Source organism: Mesoplodon bidens (assembly GCF_964165515.1).
Source record: "Mesoplodon bidens genome assembly, chromosome: 7".
In the NCBI taxonomy this organism is placed as follows: domain Eukaryota; kingdom Metazoa; phylum Chordata; class Mammalia; order Artiodactyla; family Ziphiidae; genus Mesoplodon; species Mesoplodon bidens.
In genome coordinates this window covers 113,289,757-113,308,520 of record NC_138164.1, presented here as the reverse complement: position 1 = coordinate 113,308,520, position 18,764 = coordinate 113,289,757, and the positions used below count along the sequence as shown (strand labels likewise).

The following is an 18,764-nucleotide window of genomic DNA, read 5'->3' as shown; positions in this document are numbered from 1 at the left end:
CAAGCTTGCAAAAAGCACCTCAAGGGACGTCCCTGGCGGTCCAGTGTTTAAGGCTCCACGCGTCCACTGCAGGGGGCACAGGTTTGATCCCTGGTCAGGGAACGAGGATCCCACAGGCTTTCATTTACAAAAAGGCTTTACCAGGGAGCACTACCTCATAAAGATTAGCCTACGCCGTGTTAAAGACGCACGTACACGCTGAAAACGTCGGTAATTTAACGGCTCTGTTTCCATCCTCAGGGGAAAGTTAGTTTTGCCAACCAAGTTAGAGAGGAAAGTGTTCGGGGTCAACGCTGCATGGATGAGGGGAAGCAGCTTCTGCTGCCACACGGGAGGTGGCACGGGGACACGAGACGCCAGCGCTTCGTGGGCTGCATGGCGGGGACCCCACTGTCACACCACACCCAGAAGACCAGACACCTGAAGACAGCAGCGCACTGCCCGTGGCGACACCCCTGCCCCCAGGAAGAGGCCTCGAGTGACAACGTGCTCCTGCCCTCCAAGAGCAGGCGGGGCTGCCTTCCCGGAGTCTTCCACATCTCACCTTTCTGCGAGGCGTGTTTCTCAGTTTTCCCCTGGTACTCAAAGCCCACAGCAGACTGCAGTCACAGAGAAAAGGGAAATGCAGTTTTAAATGCCTGGATCCACGATGCATAGGACACTTTAAAAAACATGAACCATGTTATCTTTTGATCTTTGATTTTCTAAGCCATTGACACCCAAAGCCCTGCTGTTTTGAATTCGTACCCCGTGAAACGCTCAGGGAAGCCCGGGGGCTGCTCGGGCCAAGCTGCGAGCCGTAGCGGCCTGTCCCTCCCCGCCTCCCCCCGGTGGCCGACCCCGCGGAGCGAGCTCAGCCGCAGGACACCGACCCGGGCTGACTCCCATCAGCCCGCTTCTCAAATGGGGTCCCCAAGAGCCACACGAACAGCAGGAACAAGGCCCGGCACCAAGGTGGGCACCACGCACGCAGCCCGGGGGAAGGGCAAACGCGGGACCGTGGCCACACACAGCCTGGCCTGACCCCCAAGCCCAGGCTCTCAATGCCAGGACATAAAACAAAGGGGCTGACGGCCCTGAGCCAGGGACTCGAGAACAGTGGAGCAGCACCCGGACGCTCAGCACAGCGCGGTAAGCGGGCGGCCCTCTGCCAGTCCGCTCTGAACACCCTTGGGGGATCCCTGTCACAGTGACATCCAGGCAGGGACAGTGGGTGTAAACAGTCCCTGCTGGCATCCTGGGACAAATCTAAGGCTGTCCCGGAGTCATCGGATGAGTAGATACCAACATGGGGGTTTCTACAGCAATCAGTAAAAAAACCCCTTACACTTGACTGTTCTTTTGTTTGTTGGTGTGTCTGGCCGCACGGCCTGTGGGATCCTAGTTCCCCGACCAGGGATCGAACCCGGGCCCCTGGCAGTGAGTGCATGGAGCCCTAACCACTGCACCACCAGGGGAGTCCCTGTTCTCGCCTCTTAAAGAGCCAATCATCTCAAAGCAACTGGAAAGGGGGGCCCTGTGAGCCCTGTGGTCAGGACGCCCACCCTGCAGTCCCACGGAGTCGAGGCCCGGAGCACACACACCTGGTGGTGTGCTCTGACCTACGAGGACTGGCTCCCGTGCCCTCCCCGGGCGCCAGCTGCCCAGGATGCTTCACTCACCTGATCAACTCTGTCCATCTGGACACCAAACTTGCCTCCAAACCCCCGGACGGAGTCGACCTGCGAGCAGTGCTTGGAAAGCTTCGACTGATACTCATGGCCGACAGCTGACTGGAACAGGCAGCAAAAATGAAGTGTCAGACTCCCGCCGGTATCCCCACATTGCCCGCCCCCCATGCGGGGTCTAAGGGGGCAGCCCGTACCTGTGGTCAGCGTGGGTGACCCTAATTGAAACCACTCAACGTGGAAGTTAGCCTGGGGGGAGCTGCCTCCCGGGGGGCATCGCAAGCCACGGCCACCGGTCAGGTGTTCCCCGAACTCTCTCTGTATAGGCCTCCCTGGAAGCTGCCCAAGAAGCCCGGCCACAAGGGGGACTTCTGACATGACTGGGCATGGAGAACCAGGAGGCCAGGCCCCACCCGGAAACCGCAGAGCCAGCAGCCGGCAACGTGACTCCTGAGATCCAGCTCTGGGAAGACTGCTGGCAACAATCACCCTACTCAAACGGGACACTTTCACACCACGGGACCCAGGAATTAGGACACAACATGCATTTTGCTAACAAATCGAGACACAGACAGGTGCGCTGGAGTCACGCCTCGCGTTCAGAGTCAAGAGCCACTGTGCGCCCAGCCTGTCCAGGAGCGGAGTGGGCCCGTCAGCACGTCATCAGCCCCACGGACGGGCAGGAAGGGAGTCTGGTGACATCGTCTCAAGGTCACGTGCCGAACAAGCAGTCCACCCCGGGGTTTCCACAGCGTTTCCCACGGTGGAGTCAGCAAACCATGGCCCAGGGCCCACGCCCGGCACCGAGACTTTTTGTAAATAAAGCTTTTCGGAACATACCACCTCTATGCACTCACAGAACGTCTACGGCTGCCTCTGTGTCTCGACAACGCAGCTGGTTCGGGAGCTGCCTGAGATCTTGCGGCGGCCGCAAGGCTGAAAACACTCCCCGAATTCTGAGCAGCCCCCGTCCTGCTCCAGCCTCCCAGGCCCCTGACCCTCAGTGCTCGGCACCAGGGTCCCAGGCTCCCTCAGCAGAATGGACAGTGGTCACGGACCCCTTGGCGGACATCGAGGACACAAGACGCACGCCTGCCACATGACCCAGCGCGGGGCGAGAAGGCACATCCAAACCCTGGTTAACTGTGACTCCAGCGAGCCACCCCGCCTCGGGCCCCTCCGACAGTGAGGGACCCGCTGGTGCACCGTGGACCCCCTTCCTGTTTATCTAGAACTTCAGCAGCTGGGTTTGGGGTCCAACCACTGCAGAGTCACCGCCACAACTGAGAACTCTGCAGGCCACTCGGAGTGTGCATTCTTTCCACAGCCCAGGGAGCAAAGTAGGTTCTACTTTAAAGTTCGGAGCTGTTACTTTCTCTCCTTTCCGGGTTGGTGCCGATGCCCGTAGCTAACAGCAGATCCACGGCACAGCAGCCTCGGAAAACCTCTGTGGCAGAGACCACCCACCCGCAGCTTCTGGGGTCTCACCCAGAGCACGTCAGCAGAGTAACACGGAGGCGGCAGCAGGCAGGGAGGATTCCCCAACTTGACTCTTCATCACAAAGAAGTTAGAAGGACACTGCTCTAAAGTATGGCCCGTGACAGCTTATTAATTTTTCCAACTTTTTGATCAAAACAGATTTATCCCTCAAACTGCCCTTGATCTTATGTTGACAAGACCGTATTTATTATTGAACAGTCAGCACCGGGCAGAGCGCTGCCAAAAGCAGGAATGTACACTGGTCCCGAGATGTGCCTGGCGAGGAACAAAACCTGCATCACGGACCACGGCCCCCTCTGAGCCCCGAAGGAGGCGTGCGAGATGCTCAGGCCACAGCGCAGATGGGATCCCGATGGCTGCTGCACCTTCCCAGTCCGCAATCCTCTCACAAGTAGGTGCCTGCCCAAGATGCGTTTTTTTCTGGAAGTCTCTATCACACAGTCTCAACACGCAGATCTCAGGGCTTTTTTTCAATTTCTGGAAAGGACAAGTTATGAATAACTTCAGGGTTATTTGTTTCGGTTTGGAACCTTAGTGATTTCTGATGACAGGCTGGTCCAGTGCCGCTCCAGTGAGCTGCCAGGTGTGCAGGGAGGTGCAGGGGGAGGAAGCGCCCGCCGACCGCGGCGCCCCCGCTGGATCCACCTGAGGAGAACCACCGGCTGGAGTGAGGGCTCGGTTCCCTGAGCCGTCCGGGTGCCGTCAACACACGGCTCCAGGCACTCACACACCGTCCGCTGAGCGCCTTCACGGTGCCAGGCCCAGCACGAGGCGAGGACAGCTCGTCCAGGCCTCGACGGGAAGGACAGCACGACGCAGGAGTGACGCTGACAGCAGGCAGCGCAGACAAAGCACGGGGAGAGGCAGCCGCGGGCCGGCGGGAAGGCCGAAGGACCAGAGGGGCCTGGGCTGGGGGTGCCAGGGTGATGAGGCTCAGGCGGCACAGCGCAGTCCAGCAGCAGCCAAAACAACTGTTTCGTTGTCCTTACCCAGAGCTTCCTGGATGCATCTGCAACGTTCTCCCCAACAGGTTTTTCCAACCCAGAGCTGGGGACCCAGATTTATACTGAACGTCTCTTTGCTTTCACTCCCGTAACCCTGAGAGCCTGGACTCCGTTGGGTGGGAAAGGCTTCTACCTACATGATGCTTTCATTGCCCGAAAAACATGGGGATTTTGCCCGTCTGTGCTCCTAAAAGCCACCAGACTTTCTAGGATCCAAAGATGGTTTCTGCTCCCCACGCCCCTGTGTGCTGTCCAGACTCTCTGGGAGTGACGGGGTCACTGGGGGCGTCCCTGTCTCTCTCCTGCAGCCTGCCCTTCATAGACTCCGTCTCCAGGCTCATTTCAGACCTGGCTTGGGGTGCCCACAGGTCCCCATGTATCCACTCTGTGGTGACAGAGCCCAGACGGCACACTGTGACACAGCCGTGTCATTCCAGGCCCAGCTCAGATGCCAAGTCCGATCCAGGCACAAGGGGGACAGGGGTGGAATTACAGCCCAGAACCCGACCCAGATGATACCTCTGCACAGAATAAAGGCAGACGTCTCGCATTACCAGCCTGGGAAAACTACCTCTCTGGGGACGTCTAAAGACTGCAGACCTGCTTCACTGCAAACGCACTACGGACTACCGTCCTCTCTGCAGGGCGGACACCAGCCCCACCAGCTGATCCAGTCCCTTCTCTGAGTGCCAGCAAAGGCTGCTGCATTGTTAACAGCTTCCGTCTCCACCTACTTGGACTTGCCTGCCCCCAGCCTGGTGGGCAGTGGCATGACGCCGGGGGCCAGGGTCCTCTCTGAAGTTCACTAAATGTGGGAAGGACATCAGCACGCCTGGTGGCTGAATTTCCACCCTTGACATGAAACAAGGCCCGCAGACTCGGCTCCGGTCTGCAGATGGGTAGCATTCAGGCCGCAGGCTGAACCGCCGCGGTGACGACCACACCCATATCCGCCTTCCAGGCCTCCGTCCTGGTCACAGAGCGGCCTCTGGCAGAACCGGATCTCCCGCTCCGGGGCTCCCGACACACCACCCACTCCCCAGCAACTCAGCAACTTAAAAGACCTTCCAAAAACAGGAGCCCTTCGCGGGTAAGGTCAATGGAGAGAGGATTACTTCTGGCAAATCCGTCCTCAACAAGTGGACTCCCAACTTTTCACCCAAGGGGGAGGTTCCTGAGTGACCACTCTGCCGACCGCGGTGAGGTCAGGCACGCCAGGGCCCCACCACGACGCGGCCGCGCACTTACTTTGTCCATTCTGTCCTGCTCCACACCAAACTTCCCTCCGTAGCCGTGCGAGGCTTTGGGTCCCGTTTCGAGCTCCTTCTCCTTGAGGGTCTGGTGTTCTTGAAACACATTCTCTCTCAGCTTGTGTATGCTTGGGGGGAAGAGATCAAACAGGAAGAAACCTGTCAGACAGACGTGCGTCCTTGCTTTCCAGGAGGACAGACGAGGACAGGACATGTCATCTCGGCAGATCTGCAAGGTTTCACTACTCGGTGGCTCCCCAATCCCTGTCTCCCTTGTGTTTGCTTTATTGTTCCACCAGCTGGTCCCCCAACTTAGCAGTTCTCAGAGTCAGATGCCAGTTAACAGAAAAAAGAAACTAATCTGAACTCACACAGTGAGTCATCCCAAACCCCCCCGCCGCCACACACACACACACACACACACACACACACACACACACACAGAGTTGTGCTGAAATGTGGACTTCCTCCCTTAAGGGGAAAAGCTCCTCGGCATTTATCAGACACCTGACTTGGGAGAGCTAGTTCTGTGAACGTCCCCAGAGGCAGAGGGGAAAAGCAGAGTCCACAGCCCCGCATCCCAGGCAGCCCTAGGACAGAAGCCCAGAGACGCAGAACCCTTAGACGGCTGCTCTTTCCCTGGAGTACGCCAGCTTTTCATTCAAAGGTGAAGGGAGAGGTCTGCAGAATTTACAATGTGAGCACCATTTTTACTTTAAACACTGGGAACAGTGGGACAGATCACAAGATGTGGCCAAAACCGGGCAGGCCAAGAAGCCTCTGCAGCTGTCTCCGTCGGGAGACCCACAGCAACACGGCGGCCACCTGATCCGGCGCCTCTCTGCCCAAGGGACAACACGTCCACACCTCAACGTTTGGACAACAATCCCAGAAGTTCGGCTACAAAACCAACCAGACCTGGCCACCTCCCGACCCCCTGACGAGCACGGGAGGAAGACCAGCCTCCCAAGAACACAGAAGGACCAATAGCCGTCCTGTCCCTGTGTGCTCTCTGAGCTCTACCCACCCGGAGGCTGCCTGACGAGAGAGAGCTCCTTTCTCCTCCAACCCGCCCTCCCCAACGTGTTCTGAAGCCACGGGGAACAGAAGAGATGAGAGGCCCAGATGGCATCAAGTCAGAAGGCAGCCTAACCCCACAGCGGGTGACCCAAGTCGGCCCCTGGCACCACCGCCTCCGGCCAGTCCCAGGCCCTTCTTCAGGGGCTGTGGGGAGAGGGTGGGCTCAGCGACTCAGGGAGGGAGGAACACTGGTGTCTAAAACGCCCGAGCTGCAGACTTCACCTCCTTTTCGGGACGATCTACTGAGTCTCTCAGCCAAGAACAGCTTCATTTTACTGCAAAGATCCTAAGGCCAAGCAAGACCAGCTCTCTGCCAAGGACCAAAGCGGGTCACCAGTCTGTGAGGACACCTTCACAATCAGAGCACGGGAAAACACGCTCTGAAGCTGGCACAGACTGAGCACATTCTAAAAGGTCCCTTTATCTACACCTCCTGACAGGAAAACAAGCTGCCCCAGAGGTGGCCAGTTTCAACAGTGCCGAGTCAGACAATGACACGCTTCAAGCAGCTCTCCTATTTGAGGCTTTTATGAGAACACACTGCTTAGAATTCAGCTCATGGCATCCAACTGATGACGATAAAATAATAAAAGTATAACAAAATAATAAAAATTAAAGAAGGGTGTTTATGGTCTAAAGTATTCAAAGACATCCCACGCTTTAGAAACCTCCCTTCAGCAGAGAGAAGAGCTTAGGTAACTGTGTTCCTTGATGAAAACCACAATACTGAAAAACAGACTCTAGAATTAGAAGCACGAAAGTCATTTGCGATGGGAATTTTTAAGTTACTGAGCACGTTTGTACAGGTACACAAACGTGTAGATATATACATCAGGTCTTACGTTCACCTACTGTATAAATATCGAGTCACAGCGTGCAGCAACGAAGACCCAACGCAGCCAAAACATACACACATACATAAAAAGAATAAGCTGCAAAAAATAAAAAATAAAATAAAAATATCGAGTCACAAAACAAAAGCGATCCCACCGTATGAAGCCATGACCTCATCTCTTATCCCTGCCTTATCTCTTCATCTTTCAGAACATCATTGTCACACAAATACTGAGAAAGGCTCTTACTTGATGTGCTCCTGGTGCCCAGACCCCTGGACGGTTTTGGCCCCCCATCGCTGCTCTTTTTCACTTACGTCATTCTGAAAAGAAAAATAAATGACGAGTGCACCCCACAGCCTGGTTTGTAAGACAACCACCCACCCGCCCACCCAAACCCAAACCCTGGGGCAATCCACTCCGGGAGACGTGGAAGGCAGGCAGACTGGTGACTTGTACCACAAAATCGGGGTCGGTTTCCCAGTCGTCGGCTCCCGCGTCGTCCTGGGTGATGGACACGGTGTGGCCGGCCGAGGCTTTCCACATCTGGAAGAGCAGCGCCACAGTTACAGAGGCCCGAGAGAACCCTGCGCAGAGGCCGACGCAGACACCTTTGCCTGGGACCCCAAAACCCTAGAGGGCACAGGGCAGCCTGGGGGGCTACAAGCTCAAACAGTCACTCATAATCCCCGTGCCTGAGTGACGCCCGTAGGAACGAAAGAAACGCAACATTTTTTAGCTCTAATACGGCTGTCAACCGGCATCAGAAACACGTAAGAAATGCTCCTGGCTTCAACTCAAGTGAGGAAATTTTCTGGAAAATAAAAAAGTCACGTGTGCACTTACTTCACTCATTGGGAAGATCTTCCTCTCCCACTAAGTCTCATGACAACGATACTGTCCCACATTGGGAATGCACCGAATGTCACCAATGGTAAATTCTGTTGTATTTTATGACAATTTTTTTAAAAAGCACCCATCTTAACTTCAAACTGGAAATTTGGAAATTACCGGAAACCTAATAATGATTTTAACTCGGACTCTGACAAGTCAATAAATATTTCAAGCGTTGTTTTGCCATCTACTTGGGGAAATAGCACATAAATGCCAACCTGTCCTCTACTAGGCAGCTCTGAAGACTGGCCACCTTGCCTCCTCAGTAGAGCCCTGAAATTCTGTACATTTATCTAGTGGACAGAACAATGATGCAGCCTCACAACTGCAAAGGCAAAATCTAGCTTTTAAGGATTTCAAAAGAAAACTGTGTATAAGAAGAATGGATTCATTCTCCCCAAAAGTACTTATAAAATTTCATAGGTCAGGAAGCAACTGAAAGCTTATTTTCAGCTAATCAACCGGAAGCCCCATCCCAGTGTCTGAACTGAGGACGAGCAAGTCTCGCTTTGTGGGGTCACTGTGCTTCTGTGTGAATCCAGGCTGGACGAGAGCCCTTCACAAGCCTGAGACTCCCCTGTCCAGGTCCACCACCCCCCGCCAGCTCCGCTGGGTCACAAGTCCAAGGTGGTGGCGGGGGCGAATCAGGGTGCAGAGCTCTCAGATTTCCAGATGCAACTCCCGCCACGTCACCTGGGCAGGGAATCGTGTGCCACCAGGTGGGACAGGACCAGCAATGTCCCTTCAAGGCCACTTCAAACCTTGCTCCCCTCTGACCACGTATGGCAAAGCATGGCAACAATTTCCCAGACGTGGACTTCCCTGGTGGCTCAGTGGTTAAGAATCCGCCTGCCAATGCAGGGGACACGGGTTCGAGCCCTGGTCCGGGAAGATCCCACATGCCGCGGAGCAACTGAGCCCATGCACCGCAACTACTGAGCCTGCACTCTAGAGCCCGCGAGCCACAACTACTGAGCCCATGTGCCGCAACTACAGAAAGCCCGCACGCGGGACCAAAGACTCAACGCAGACAAAGATAAATAAATAAATAAATAAAAGACCAGTTTCTTTTGAGATTAAAGTAAAACACAGAACTTAACCAAGAAATAGTTTCTTTAAAAAAAAAAAATTTCCCAGACGTGAACTGCTTTTGACACAGTTTTCGTGAGCCGACGGACTAGCTTCAGCCCGACCAACGCGCCCCTTCACAGACGGAGAAACAGCTGCCTGAAGCTAAATGGTCTGCCCTCAGCGTCTGACACCCCAAGCCAAGTGCGCCCCATGACACCGCACTGTCCCGGAGAAGGTGCTGCCCGCCTGCAGGACTCCAGCTGCCTAGAGTTCCAACCACTGAGGAGACGGTCACACACAAGACGGGGGTCTCCAGCGAGGCTCACTTCCCCCCCAAGGCAAAGGTGAAAGCCAATGTCCCGGCCTGAGACTTTTCCAGACTCACGGGGCTAGCGCTACCAGAGCCCACTCTTCACCCACCCTTCCCAAAGCCGGCTTCACTCGTGCGCAGGTGAGCACTTCCAGGCTCTCCCTAACGTCGTGCCCGCTGCCTCCCCCGCCCACCATGGGACAGGAAGAAGGCGCCAGGTGGCTGCTCAGACAGGACAGAGGTGCTCCAAGTCCTGCACTCCAGAGTTCTACGGAATCCCCTCCACTTCCCAGACCACAGGCAACACTGGAAATTGACTTTATTTTTCAAACAAGGAAATTTCCTCCCAGACAGTTATCATCCCAATCTCTGCAAACCCAGCAAAAGAACACCCCTCTCATTCCCCGTCAAAGGGGTTTACCTTGCCCACCCGTGGGAGAGCACAGGAGAATGTTCGCAGCGCACAAACCTTTCTTTTCCAAGTAAAGATGAAAGATGCTCACAAAACTCTGTTTAAAACACGGGAATCCAACGAGGAATTTCCAGGCATTTGTGAATGATTCTGTCTGTAAAAAGATTAAGAGTAAAAAGCTCAGAAGGGTATGTGCTGACCGGCACCCAGGGCAAATCTTTACGTGTGGAGATCCTTTTAGAATACCTCTGAAATCCTCCCAAACATAACGAGGTTTTTGCAAAGCAATGTGAAAGGAGGGTGGGAAGAGTTGCATTTTACTAACCAAAAAACTCAACGGATTTTCAGGCACAGTGAGAAACTACAGAAAATAAAGAAGTTCCAAAAGATTTATAACTGAAGTTTCTTCTTAATGCAGACAGAAACTATTGCCTCAATGGCTAACATACATTTCCTGTTTGCTAGAATCCTGACTGCTTTCCATTTCTGTTCCATCCTAATTTATGACTCTACTAAAAATCATAAAATTCTATTACCCTGGGTTTTTAAGAAACAATAACATAAGAGAAGCACTCCCTGAAGGAAGGGGTCATGATGTGGCTGGGATAAAACCAAGCGTGGCGATGGCTACTGGAATGTGAAGAGGGGCGACTCGGGGAGCAAAGGACAAGCAGGCTGCATCTCTGATGAACTGGGTATGGTTACTGCACAGGACCAAGACTCCAATTCCCCAAGCCACCAGCTCAGCACCTCTTGACTGGACACTGCACTGCCAGACATTACAGATGAATACAATCCCCTTGTTCTCCAGGAACAAACCAGTCACAGGCACACACCACCTGTATCGGCACAGGGCTTGCCATGCTTTAGGAGCCGAGGGGTGATGCTGTGCTGGCCCTCCTCACGCTCAATTTCCCCTTTGGAAACCCTAACTTCTGCAGGTTGCTTAGTACATTCTGGCAGTTATCAGCCAGCATCTATAAAAGTCTACCCAAGGGCAGCTAGTGATAGGCTCAAATCTACAATAATTTATTACCCTCTCAATACTTTAAGTTTTTGAAAAATCATGGAAACAGCTGTTTGAAAAATTAAAAGCCTGGGTTTTTTTGGATCCAGAGGTAATGCCTCTGGACCCCTACCTCACATCATACACAAAAACTAACTGAAAAATGGATCAAAGACCTAAATGTCTGAACTAAAACTATTAAACTCTTAGGAAGAAAAAAACCACATAAGCATAGATTTTTATAACCTTGAATTTGGCAATAATTCTTAGATATGATACCAAAAGCACAAGTGAAAAAATAAATAAATTGGACAAAGTTTTAAACTTTGTGCTTCAAAGGACACCTGTCAAGAAAGTGAAAATAGAGCTTCCCTGGTGGCGCAGTGGTTGAGTCCACCTGCTGATGCAGGGGACACAGGTTCATGCCCCGGTCCGGGAAGATCCCACATGCCACAGAGCAGCTGGGCCCGTGAGCCATGGCCGCTGAGCCTGCGCGTCCGGAGCCTGTGCTCTGCAGCGGGAGAGGCCTCAACAGTGAGAGGCCCGCGTACCGCATATATTTTCAAATCATATAGAGAATATATAAAGAACTCTTACAGTTCAATGATAAAAAGGACAATTAACCGTATTTTTAAGTGGGGAAAGGACCTGAACAGACATTTCTCCAAAGATACAGAAATGGATGATAAGCTCAAGAAAAGACAGTATCATTAACCATCAAGGAAATGCAAATCAAAACCAATGAGATACCACTCCACACATTCTAGAACGGCTACTATCCAAAAAACAAACAATAATAAGTTTGCTAAGGGTGTGGAGCAATCAGAACCCTCTTATGTTGCTGGTGGGAAAGTAAAATGAAAAAGTCTGGCAGTTCCTCAAAAGGTTAAACACAGAGGTACCGTATGTCCCAGCAATTCCACTCCTAGGTATATACACCCAGAGAAATGAAAACTTCCACAGAAAACCTGTAAAGGAATGTTCATAGGGCATTACTCCTAACAGCCCCAGAGTGAAAATAACTTAAGTGTCCATGTTATGTAATAGATACACAGCAGGCAGTCTATGCATACAATGGAATACAATTTGGCAGTAAAAGGAGTGAAGCACTGACACACGCTACAACACGGATGACTCCTGAAAACATTATGCTAAGTGAAAGAAGCCAGACACGAAAGACCATATATTATACAGTCCCATTTATATGAATGGCCAGATCTGGCAAATCTACAGAGACCAAAAGTAGATTGGTGGTCGCTTAGTGTTGAGGGGCTGGGGGAGGGGGACAGGGTTTCTTTGCGAGGTGACGAAACCACCCACGCACAATTAGCTTTCCATTAACCTCGCCCTCTCCAGGGCAGCAGGAAGCCAAAGGGAACAGAAAGGCATCTGAGCAGCCAAAACAGGTATCACAAGGCCCACTCTCGGCACCACAATTGCTCAGAGGACTCCCCTCCCACCTGAGCCTCCTGCAAGGTGACTCAAGGCACCGCCTGTCCAGTGAAAGACGAGACCCCTGGTGGACAACGCGGCACCCCAGGATGTGGGCCACTGCAACACAAGGCAGTCCCCGGGGCTCACCACCATTCTCTCCCTCAACCAATGTGCCTCCCCAGCCCCTACTGCGTGCCACGGACCAAAGATCTGCATCACCAATGCCGTTCATCCAATTTAAGTGTTTTATAGATACGTCCCGCAAAATGTTTCAGCTAAAAGTCACAGACAGTGGGGGCAAACTGCCAGTTGGGGGGGGAGGGGCAGAGCATCAAAGACAGCCCTGAATCCCCGGCTCTTCACTCTTGTGTCCGGAGGGGCCTTTAGGACCCTTCCTTGCTCCTTGGGCTCCGGGAGTACCTTCCATCCAGGAGAGGAGCGGGCCCGCCTCCGGCAACGGCGCGGTGACTCACCCCGCCGTCAGGCCCGGCCCAGCGCCGGCCTGCGGGGCCGCCGGGCCGAATCACGCGGTCGGGCCCCGGCGGCTTAAGCCCCGACCAAGCTCCGTGGGGCCAAGTCACCGCGAAGCCCCAGCGGGGAGCGCTCGCCCGGGACGCCTCCGGAGCTGCGTCCAGCGGGAAGAGGATTCCTCGCCCCGGAGCCCGACGCGGCCAGATCCCAGAGGGAGGAAGCCCTGTCCCCCTCCTCCACCCGAGACCCTCCGGCAGGGCCATCCAGCTCGCGTCGGAATACTCCCCAAGAGCCCCTTCCAGCTGATTTCCAGCACACCCAGAGGAGGGGCTGTTCCCAACCCACAGCCTCTCAACTCTGCAGCTGCGCCGGTCGCTGCATTTCCACTGACCTGATTGCAACACCTCCCGCTAGGTGCGGGCCCGGGAGCGGGGTGGGAACTGCCCCGCCCGGCCGCCGGGAGACCCCAGCCCCTCCGCCTCTGACCACCCCCCCGGGTCCCCTTCCTGTAGGGCTCCTCTCCTACCCTAGTCCCCCTCAGCCCTCCGCCCAGGCCCCTCCCTCTCGGCTCTCTGCCCCCGTCTCCTAACCCTCCAGGTCCTGGATCCCCTCCCCGTAGGGCCCCTCTCCTCCTAGTTTCCCTCGGCCCTCCGCCCCCTTCCCCTAAATCCTCGGGGCCCGACCTCTCCCCCTAAGCCCTCTCTCTGCCCCTTCCCCCGACCTTGCGGGTCCTGCACCCCCTCCTGGAGGGCCCCTACCCTAGACCCCCTCGGCCCTCTGGCCCCTTCCTCCTAGGGACTCGGGCAACCTCCCCTCATACCCCGGACCCCTCCGCCTCTGGTCCCTCTCCTCCCCCTTCCTGCCCGCAGCCCCGGGCCCCTCCCCCTCCATCGCCCCCGACCGCTCAGAACCGTGTGCCCTTCCCCCTCAGGCCCCGACCCCTTCCTCTTCCCCCAACCCGCCCCCTTTCCTCTGACCTCAGCCTTTCCCTCCGGCCCAGCCCCTCCCTCAGCCCCCAGCCAGCCCATCCCCTTCTCTCCGACCTCAGCCCCCTGCCCCGGGAAGCCTCGCCCGCGCTCCCCCCGCGCCCGAAACCGCGAGCGGAAATGCGGCGAGACCGCCGCGGCCGCCGCTTCCTTCCCGTTTCAGGACCCGGCGGCGCCCCGGGACCGCAACTGAGGAACCGGCCCTCCCCGCCTGGCGGAAGGCGCGCTCGCTCACCACCGCTGGGGTCGCTCCGGTCCGGCCCAGCTCCGCCCTGTCTCCGGCGCGCCGCCCCGCTCCCGCCGCTCCGGCCGCTCCCGCTGCTCCTAGGCGCCCCTCTCCACTTCCGGTTCCGCGGGCGGGGGCGGGGCCGCATCCGGGTCCCCGAGGCCACGCCCCCGCCGGCACGCCCCGCCCCCGCCCGGTCAGAGACCTGCGGCCTTGCTGAGACGGCGGGGTGGGAGCCGTGGTCCAACCCCGGCTGACCGGCCCGCGGTCCCTGCCGCTTCCCTCGTCCACGTGGCGCCGGAAGCGCCCCCCGCTGGCGCAGGCGCGAGCTCCGCCCAGGTGCCAGCCTGCAAAGCATGCTTAAAAGTTAGATGACTGTACAGAGTATATTTAGGCCCACCGTGCGCGGGCCAGACTGTGCTCAGATGCACACAATCCAAGGTGGTCATACTGAATTCATAGCACAGCCCGAGGGAACAAAGGGAAAATGAGCCGGGAAAGGGGACAATGCCAAGTGCGCTGAGCCCTGAGGACACAGGAGGTAACTGTGACGGCCAGTTACCTGGAAGGAATAGCGCCCTCCTCATCCATCCATGTGACCATCCATTACCCATACGTACATCATCCATCCATCCATCTTCTCCATCCATTTTCCATCCATCATCCATTCACCCACCTACCCATCCACCCACCCATCCATCCACCTGTCCATCCAGAGAAGGCCAGATATGTGTCAGGAACAGAGGTCAGCAGAATAAACGTGGTCCTTGCCCTCAGAGACCTTTCAGCCTAGAAGAGGGGTCAGGCATTAATCGAATAGGTATATACTTAGGAAACAAGGTATATGCTATAGAAGAAGTCAAAGGTCATGACATTATATTGGGGAGAAGATGGGACCCGAGCTCATCCAGGAGATCGGAGGTTTCTGTGAGCGATTAACATTTGTGCTAAGATCTGAAGGCCAAACAGAAGTAAACAAGGTAAGAAGGGAAAAATTTTCCAGGCAAGGAAAGAGCCTGTGCGAAGGCCCTGAGGCAGGAAAGGTCTTGCCACATGGGAACTGAAGGAAGTTCAGTGCAGCAGGAGTGTGGTGATGAAGCAGGGTAGTGGGGCCAGACGGGGCCAGGTCATGTTGAGATTGGGAGGGCACAGCAGGGACCTTAGTCTTTATTCTAGAAGAAACAGGAAGTCCTTGGAGGAGATTAAGCAGATGGCAGACATCATACAGTTTGAACTGTAATGAAATCCCTCTGGCTGCTGGGTGGAGAGTGGATGGGAAGAGGGCCAGGTAGGATCCTAGTAGCCTACTGGCTACCACCAGTTCAGGCAAACTGGTGGTAGCAAGTAAGATGGAGAGAAGTGAGTAGGTACAAGATACATTTAGGAAGTTAAATTGTCAGGTTTGAGGATGGACTGGGGGTATGGGGTGGGGAAGGAGATGTCAGGGGTCAAAGGATAATTTTTTAAAGATAAAATCATGATTTTCATACGCATGTAAAATGAGCACATGTCAAAGATCTTATTTCACTTAATAATAAATGAAGCAAAAATGTGTTACAACTTGTTCAGAGGAGAAGTCGAAGGCATGCTGAAATGAAGTTGCAAAAACCGGTCTATCCATAGGGCAATGTCAGTTGTATTTCATTGGACACAGGTAATTTGCCTTTCTGTGGATGCAAATTATTTGCACTGCTGTCTGTTTTCTACAGGTTAACTTCTGCCTCTACAGAGGTACGGAATAATCAAGGCAAAAATAATAAAGGCACACATACTGTAGAATCATGTTTATCAGAGGCTTCAGCATTCTGTTAAAAGAATATCTAAGAATCATTTTTGCCCATTCTAAAGTCTGGAGTTTTTCCTTACAAAAGGATGACTCCTGGTATCTGAGTGGATGCTCAGACAAGGGCAGATGGGCAGGGTGGGGAATGAGGGTTGGAGGGTGGGGGAGAAGATGCACCAAGACTGCGGTGGAAAAGTGAGGATACCTTTGTGGACTTGGTACCTTTGAGGGGCCTGTTGCATGTCAAAATGAGGTCCACGAAGTGATGCTGGAGAGATGGCTTTTGAGCAGGAGCTTTAAGACTAAGCAGGATAAGGACGTAAAAAGGTAGGAAGGCCATCCCGGGAAGAGGGAGGGATTGCGGCAAAGGCACAGAGGTGGGAAAGAACGGGGTCTGCATAGGAAACCTTGAGGTCAGATGGATAGAACCGAACTGTTTTCAGTTCCATCATTACAACGGACAGTGCAGTGCTGTGTGCAGTCAGGCCTCAAGCTACTTGCTTGGTGGACTCAGGGAAGGCTCCCCTTTGATATAGGGCTTTAGGCTCTGGAGGCAGAGGGTCTGACAATAGATCCCAACACCGAGGCCTACTAGCTTTGTGACCGTGGCCAGGCACTCCGTCTTTCTGAGCCCCGGTCTCCCCGTTCGTGCAGCTAGCTGTTGTCTCCTGGAGATTGTAATATGCAGGTCCCATGTTGCTTGGTTAGCCCAGGGCCCGGCCTACAGTAAGTGCCCAGTAAGTGTTGACCCTGTTGACTGAAAAAGGATGCACAGCGTGAGAGTTGCGAGTTAAGTTTTATTTGGGGCAAAATGAGGACGACAGTCTGAGAGACAGCCTTTCAGATGGCTCTGAGGACCTGCTCCAAAGAGGTGGAGTCGGGGGGGTCAGTATACATATGATTTTAGTGAAGGGAGGGGTACATGCAGTCAAACACACATTCTCACAGAGACTTGCTGCTAGCCACAAGGTGCAGATGTCCCTGTTAATAATTTTAGTGCTTTTCTAGGTATGAGAAGACGCAAGAAATTGGGCTCAGAAGATCTTCTCCTGAAAATATCTAACTATCTGAAGACCTGTTCTGCCAGTTTCCCCCCTCCCCCGCCGAGCACAGAGCACCTCATTCCTGATCTCCACCCTGACCTCCTTTCAGGGTAGGTTGAGGGTCAGTGACTTCAGTGGCTCATGACCTCATCCTTGTAGAGGCAGAGGGAAATATCAGACCTGGAATTAGGGGAACTAACATTTGGGGACAGCCTGGCTTTGTCAGACACCACTGTGAGATTTTTAAAGTATGTGTGATGTTGTGATTTATAAGAAATATGGGGACTTCCCTGGCAGTCCAGTGGTTAGGATTCCGGGCTTTCCCTGCTGTGGCCCGGGTTCAATCCCTGGTTGGGGAATCGAGATTCCCGCGAGCCACGCAGCACGGCCAAAATAAAAAATTTTAAAAAAGAAGTATGTATTTGGTCATTCAGATGACCAAATGTATATTCCTTATATATAGTTGATCTTCATTCACAGTTCCTGTCTTACAGCTCCCCAAACCCTTGGAATTTCCTAACTGTTAAGAGCGTAAATGTGTCTCGTTAAATGAATGAGCTGACTTTTGGAAAGCACCTAAGGATGGGAGCTGGTTGCCAGGAGAACCAACTAAGTGACTAGAGGGTTGGAAATTTCAGTCCCACCCTTGAGCTCTGGGGAGGGGTGAAGCGAAGAACGGCGGGTTGAATTAATCGCCAATGGCCAATAATAGTTCATCCATCGTGCATGTGTAACGAATCCTCCATAGAGACCCAAAAGGACGGGGTTCTAGGAGCTGGTGAACGTGTGCAGATTTGGGGAGAGTGCTGCTCGGAAAGCATGGAAGCTCTGAATCCTTTCTCACACCTTGCCCTGTGCATCTCTTCCATCTGGCTGTTCCTGAGTTCATAACCTTTTAAAATAAATCTGTGATCAGTAAGTAACAAGGTTCTCTGAGTTCTGTGAGCCACTCTAGCAAATTCATCAACCCCAAGGAGGGTTGGGAACCTCTGACTTATAGCCAGTGGCTTAGAAGCACAGGTGACAACCTGCACTTGGGGCTGGTGTCTGAAGTCCAAGGAGGAGGTCGTGGGAACCTCCAGTCTGTAGCCAGTGAGTCAGAAGTGCAGGTAGCAACCTAGACTTGCAGTTGACATCTGAAGTGGGCGTGCGGGAGTTGTGCGACTGAATCTGTAACCTTCAGCCTCTGACGCCACCTCGGAGCAGGTAGCGTGAGAACTGAGCTGAATTCTCAGGCGCCCTGCCAGTGTCTGAGAATTGTTTGTTGGTGTGGGGGGACTACCCCGACATTAGAAGTGGAGTCTCAGAACACCAATAGGATATTTCATTTTCCCCTCAAAACAGCTTTATGCGTTGAAATTATTTTTTAAGAGTAGTTTTTATTGAGCTATAATTACATAAAATACAACACACCCACTTAAAGCATACCATTCAGTGGTTTTTTAGTATTGTCACGAGGTGGTGCTGTTACCCTCCAGGGCTCTTGGCCCCCTTAATCAATAGAAATGGATCAGAGGCCAGACAAGAAATTCAGGCAAGGCTGTACTGGGGCCCCTGCAGCAGCAGGGGGGAGCGAGAACAAGTAACAGGTTCCCTTGCCTGCTCACTTCCCGAGGGGAGGCCAGCTGGTTCCTTCTATGGGGTGAGGGTAGGGGTGTGTCCTGGGGTCGGGCTGGAGGTGTGACTTAGGGGGTTTGCCCAGCCCTTTGGTCGTGGTGTGTGCAGGGGGCCTGCGCAGTGCCCTGCTCCTGCTCCCGGCTCTTCAGAGGCGGCAGCTGGGTTTTTGGTCTTTT

The 18,764-nt window shown here is 54.0% G+C and overlaps 1 protein-coding gene across 2 annotated transcripts in view; it reads right to left on the bottom strand.

Annotated features, from left to right (window-relative positions):
* CTTN (cortactin) overlaps window positions 1-14,285 on the bottom strand; it is a 33,275-nt gene extending 18,990 nt beyond the window's left edge. For both annotated transcript variants that reach the window (XM_081239843.1, XM_081239844.1), the window contains exons 1-7: window positions 14,155-14,285; window positions 10,080-10,176; window positions 7,795-7,881; window positions 7,585-7,658; window positions 5,421-5,550; window positions 1,662-1,772; window positions 545-599 (exon numbers count right to left, since the gene is read on the bottom strand). In XM_081239843.1, the coding sequence (XP_081095969.1) occupies window positions 545-599; window positions 1,662-1,772; window positions 5,421-5,550; window positions 7,585-7,658; window positions 7,795-7,881 (457 nt within the window). In that variant the 5' untranslated portion in view covers window positions 10,080-10,176; window positions 14,155-14,285. The remainder of the gene's footprint in view (window positions 1-544; window positions 600-1,661; window positions 1,773-5,420; window positions 5,551-7,584; window positions 7,659-7,794; window positions 7,882-10,079; window positions 10,177-14,154) is intronic.
* Between the last annotated feature and the right edge of the window lie 4,479 nt (window positions 14,286-18,764).